A 5,582-nucleotide genomic window follows, 5' to 3' on the forward strand; every position below is an offset into this window, starting at 1 on the left:
TAACAAAATAATAATTCAAGGTTCGTATGTTTGTGAATCTGTAAAAAGCCTGATATATACAATGCCCTCCTTAATACCCACCACCAGGCTTGTATTGCATGGAGCACCTGGTGTGGTGCATAAACAATGAATCTTGGAATACTGAAAAAATAAAATTAATTTTTTTTTAAAAAGCCAATATATAAACCCACTCTTTATGCTCTAAGTTGTTTTCCTGTGAAAATCTTTGGGGCTGCCAAAGAAATATCCACCAACCAATGCATTTATGAGAGGAAAGAGAATGCAAGTTAGACTTTGGAAGAACTGGCATCCCCAGTACAAAACTCAGTAATTATACAAAGAAAAAAAATCAAAATCACAAAGACTTTCTACAGTCATGGTGGAAAACAACAATATTCTCTTAATTACCAAATTAGAAAAAAGTGTTCCTTTTGAAAATATTGAGCTCAGCTCCTATGCCATGAGCAAAAAATCCCCTGATTTCTTTAAATCTTCCTAAATAAAACATGATTTTAATTTCTACAACTTTATTTAGTTTGACTTCTGGGGCAGATAACTTTTTATGTTGTTATAAATGTTATGAATTTTAAATGTTTAAGTGTTATTTAACTTAAATGGAAATACAAGTTTGGTATATTGTATTTCTATCCAATTTCCTGCTAAATGTGCTTATTAAACCTAATGGTTTATCAGTAACTTTTTTTCTCAACTTTTTGCTGTCTCCTACTAATAATTCTTTCACAATTATAACATCTTTTATTTACTTGCTTGCCTTATGGCACTGGCTAGAACTGACAATATAGAACTTTTTGCTTATTTATTTCACATGGAAAGCTTTAAAATCTTTCATTTAGGGAATAATTTTTAATTACAGATTTAATTTATGTAACAGGTCAGTATTTGTTTCTTTTTTCTGCTCCTATTTTTAATAATAGATGTGGCTTTAGAAATAAGACCATTTTGTATAAATTTTCACTTAATGACTAAACCTTGTTTCTGATATCCTCTCATGATTTTTCATGTTTGTTATTAATGTAGAGATACTACTCTTTTAAATTTCTGATATTATTTGAGGCTTCTTCATTTTTTCTTAAAATAAATTTAACCAGAAATTTAGGTCTCAATAATCCATTTAAAGTATTATACTTGATTCATTACCCTTACTTCACAGGTTTTTTTTTTCTTTTTCTTTTATTAGTTGTTTCAATCTGATTTCTATGCTACTATACAGATTTTTCTCCCATTTTAAAATTTACACCATAAATTCCAAGAAACTCATTCTGGCAAACAAAATCCAGTAATATATAAAATGATAAAACATTATAACAAAGAAAGATTTGTTCCTGGGAGGACGGAATGGTAAATTAAATATTTGAAAACCTGTCAATGCAAGTAATCACATTAAGAAGGTAAAGAGGAAAAGTAAGATTATTTCTCAATGCAGAAAACACACAATAAAATTCAGTACACACCCATCATAAGTACTCTTAGCAAAGGAGGCATTATTATTTCATTTTTAAACTCATCTACTGAAATACATTTGCACAATGACAAAGAGCTCACAGAGAAAATTAAACAGCACCACTTGTGAGCAGAATGATGGAGAACACATTATGAAAGGCAGGGCTGCCACAATACCAGACAAACCTCCCTGAAAGACTGGGGAACAAAGGGCCACCATGAGTTAAGCGGGCAAGAGAAAATAAAAGCCAGGGTCACACAGAGGGCAGTAGCTTATTAAGCTGTGTCAGGATTCTATGAAGTCTTCAGCTTCTGCACAGTGGGAAGGGAGAATTGAAAATCACTACAAACTAACACATCTGAGAGCACTAAAGCGTCCTCAGATCAGAAGCACTGCCTGTAAAGCCTTGCCGGCAATGAGCATTTCCAAAGTAAGCTCGTAAGAATTTCCTGAGTAAAGACAGAAAGAAATCACGTCTTGTCAACAAAAAGCTTTCCACAGAGGCAGTCACTTGGCTAGAGGGGGAAAAAAAATCACAAACACTCAAAGACCCATGTAGACATAAAACGGAGTGAACAGAAAAAAAAAAAAAAAAAAAAAAAAAAAACCAACGAAATTCATGAATGAGCTGTTCCAGCATAAACAGTGACGGGCGGGGAAGATAATGATTTTTAGACACATATGAAAAAGCAGTAAAGAACAATGTGTCTGAGTGAACGCTGAAAGAGATTAAATTAAAACCTCCGAGAGTTGTGATTACGTCCTCCAGAGAAGCCCGCGAGAGACGGGCTTTGGGATCGGCCAGCTGGCGTGCGGCGGAGCAGGGGCAGAGGCCTGGGAAGGGGCGGGGCAGCCCCGGCTGTCGAGAACAATGGAGGTTACGGAACCACCGCACACACTGTACAGACCGTACAGAATGGATGGAGGACTGACGTTGCCCTCACAGGAAGTGTCCGCCGCGCCTGCCCAGAGAGGAAGTAGGAACCCATAGTCACAGGAAGAGAGCCGGGGAGAGGAAAAGAGATGCACACTTCCTAGACAAGAGACCCCGGTGCCGGCTCCGGCTCTCTGGGCCTCAAGCCTAAAGGAAGAGACACCGGAGAAGTTCCGGTACCCTTTGGGGGAGAAGAAGCAGCCATGGAAGAGCCTGCAGCTCCCTCTGAAGCCTCTGAGGCACCTGGGGCATCTGCGGGTGCCGAGGCAGCAGGGGAGGGTGCATCTGGGCCTTCCCTCCGAACGCGCCCGGTCTTCCGGCAATTTTCAGCTGCAGGTCCGGCCCCCCTCCGCGCGTCACGTCTGAGGCCTGCCCAGGCTGCAGGGGGAGGGGCTGGGCTCAGTCTCCTGCGGGGCCGGAGTGGTGGCAGCTGGACGAAGCAAGTCACCTGCAGGTATTATCTGCATGGGCTTTGCAAGGAGGGGGAGAACTGTCGTTACTCTCATGACCTCTCGGGCCGGCAGGTGGCCAGGGAGGGCCCTGGTCCTGCAGACCCAGGCCCTAGCACGGCTGCGCAAGCTGAGACCCTGCCTCAGGAAGTGGCGGAAGCCCCTCCCGCTGCATCCTCTTGCTCCTTGCCTGTGATTGGCTTGGCTGCTGAAGGGGGTTCCTTTGAAGCTGGGAGAGACAATGCAGGCCTTGAAGCTGCTGGAGGAGCAGGTGCAGAAGGCTGGGAGAATGCCATTGAGTTTGTTCCTGGGCAACCCTACCGGGGCCGCATGTTCCCTATTGTTCCCAGCGCTCCTCCACAGAGCTCAGTGACTGAGAGGGAACAGATTGCAGTGGGCAGGGGGCCGCCGCTTTGCCGGGATGCTGCAATGGGGCAGTGCTTTCGTGGGGAGAGCTGCATGTATCTCCATGGAGAGATATGCGATATGTGTGGGCGTCAGGTCTTGCACCCTCTGGATCCTGTGCAGAGGGAAGACCATATAAAGGCTTGCATTGAAGCACACGAGGAGGATATGGAACTCTCGTTTGCAGTGCAGCGAAGTATGGACAAAGTGTGTGGCATCTGCATGGAGGTTGTCTATGAGAAAGCCAACCCCAGTGATTGCCGCTTTGGCATCCTCTCCAACTGCAACCACACCTACTGTCTTAAGTGTATCCGCAGGTGGAGGACTGACAAACAGTTTGGCAACAGGATCGTCAAGTCCTGTCCACAGTGCAGGGTCACCTCCAACTTTGTCATTCCCAGTGAGTTCTGGGTGGAGGAGGAGGAAGAGAAGCAGAAACTTATTCAGCAGTACAAGGAGGCAATGAGCAACAAGACTTGCAGGTATTTTGCTGAAAGCAGGGGTTTCTGCCCATTTGGAGAGAACTGTTTTTACAAGCACGCAGACCCTGAGGGCCCAGGAGAGGATCCTCAGAGGCAGGGTGCTGGGGAATCCGGTGCTCACTGCAGTCAACTTTTGGAGCCTACTCAGGTGGGAGAGGGTGAGATGCCCTTTAAAAGCGGTAAAAAAGAGCTTGTCATGCTTCGGCTGGCCAATCTGTTGTTTAAGTGTTTTCTTTCACTGGCAGATGATGAGCTTTCTTTCTCAGAGGACCAGTGGGACTTGCTTCATTATGAGCTGGAAAATTTTTTTCAGTTTGAATCTGTGGCATTATGCTGTGGCATGTGGTCTGGTGTGCTAAGGCTCTGCCATCCGCTGTTGCTTGTTTTCTGTTTGTAGTCACATCTGTCATTCATAGAGGCTATAGAAGCCATTTTTATAAAGCATCCATCTCTGTTTTCTTGTCCATCCCCATTTCAAGGTTATGGTGCTTTACTGTGGTGAACTGTAACAAAAAGTCCTTAAAGTTATTGTTTGATGCAATGAATATTACTGTAGTTTATGGTTTATTTTGTCATCTCTGTTTTCAACAGGATTGACTCAGTTCTAGTCTAGTGTTTACAGAATTTCCACACTCATTTTGAAGTCCCTCAAGAATAAATGTGACAGGGTGAAGGGAGAAGTCTTAACTGAACAAGGAGCTTTTTTGCTACTACAGCCTTAAGAAATGGACCCTCGCAGGGCCTTTGTGGTACAACTGCTCATCTTTGTTGTTTACATGTCTGTTCCTTCCCTCATTCCCCTTCAAGTGCACTCTTGAACATGTGGTTACTTTGTGGTTTTGTGTTTTACTTGACCAGAACCAGGTGTGTATGTTTACATGTTTTTATCCTGTGAAGCTTGATGTGAAATTATTTATATTTGAAAGTATATATTTAATAATTATGTGTATGGATATAAATGTGTATACAAGCTCTATCATTGAAAAAATATATAAAAGATACACCATCATATAATATAGTATCTGGAAGAGCTGGAAGCTATGGTGAAAAGCTAATAGGATTTGCTGTTGTGTTGAGTGTGAGGTGTGTAAATAATCATTCTGTCCTTTTTGCAGGCTCAGTGGTTAGCATCTAATGAAAACAGATATTCAAGTGGCTGTGGTCAGTTGTGGCAGACACAGATAAAGGATTTACAAATTAAGACATTGGTAATTCCTATGATGGCATTAGTAGCTCACTGTGCTATGATACATACAGAAATGTGTGTTCTCGTGCTGTTTAGCACAGTATCATTATTCCTTATAACAGCACAATCAGTCCTGAACTCAGATAAACAGTTCCTTGTATTCAATATTTTGTGTTATCTCTAGAAATTAAAAAAGGGGGCTTTTGACAAAAGTTTTCAATATGTAAGTGACAAGATTTTAAAAGATAGTAGAATAACAAAAGTATTGAAACCAGTTGTAATATAAGAATGGAAAGATTAAAAAAGTGAAATATATAAAGGGACAAAAACTAAATACAGTAGTGATCATAAGAATATTATAGGAAACCAGTTGTAATATAAGAATGGAAAGATTAAAAAAGTGAAATATATAAAGGGATGAAAACTTAATACAGTAGTGATCATAAGAATATTCTATGTGCTGCCGAAGTGAGCACGTGATCATAAGAATATTATAATACATTACACTATTAGGTTAAATGGATTTGGCTTAAAAATTAACACTCCAAGATTATCAGACTTGATTAAAATTAAAATTAAATTGTAAGCTGTTTAAAATACACAGCTACAACATAAGAATTCAGAAACATTAAAAGTAATAGGATGAAAAACTTAAGTAGAAGTC

At 41.0% G+C, this 5,582-nt stretch overlaps 1 protein-coding gene across 1 annotated transcript; it reads left to right on the top strand.

Annotated features, from left to right (window-relative positions):
- Positions 1-2,592: 2,592 nt before the first annotated feature.
- Positions 2,593-4,551, top strand: MKRN3 (makorin ring finger protein 3). Its single transcript, XM_044231071.1, has one exon. It carries the CDS (start codon positions 2,600-2,602, stop codon positions 4,127-4,129), a length of 1,530 nt encoding a protein of 509 aa, XP_044087006.1. The 5' UTR covers positions 2,593-2,599; the 3' UTR covers positions 4,130-4,551.
- Positions 4,552-5,582: the final 1,031 nt, after the last annotated feature.

This window comes from Neovison vison, chromosome 13, assembly GCF_020171115.1.
Source record: "Neovison vison isolate M4711 chromosome 13, ASM_NN_V1, whole genome shotgun sequence".
Taxonomy (NCBI): Eukaryota; Metazoa; Chordata; class Mammalia; order Carnivora; family Mustelidae; genus Neogale; species Neogale vison.

What these genes read in the sequence shown, in the direction of transcription:
- MKRN3 (XM_044231071.1), top strand. Translation starts at nt 2,600, where the DNA reads ATGGAAGAGCCTGCAGCTCCCTCTGAAGCCTCTGAGGCACCTGGGGCA.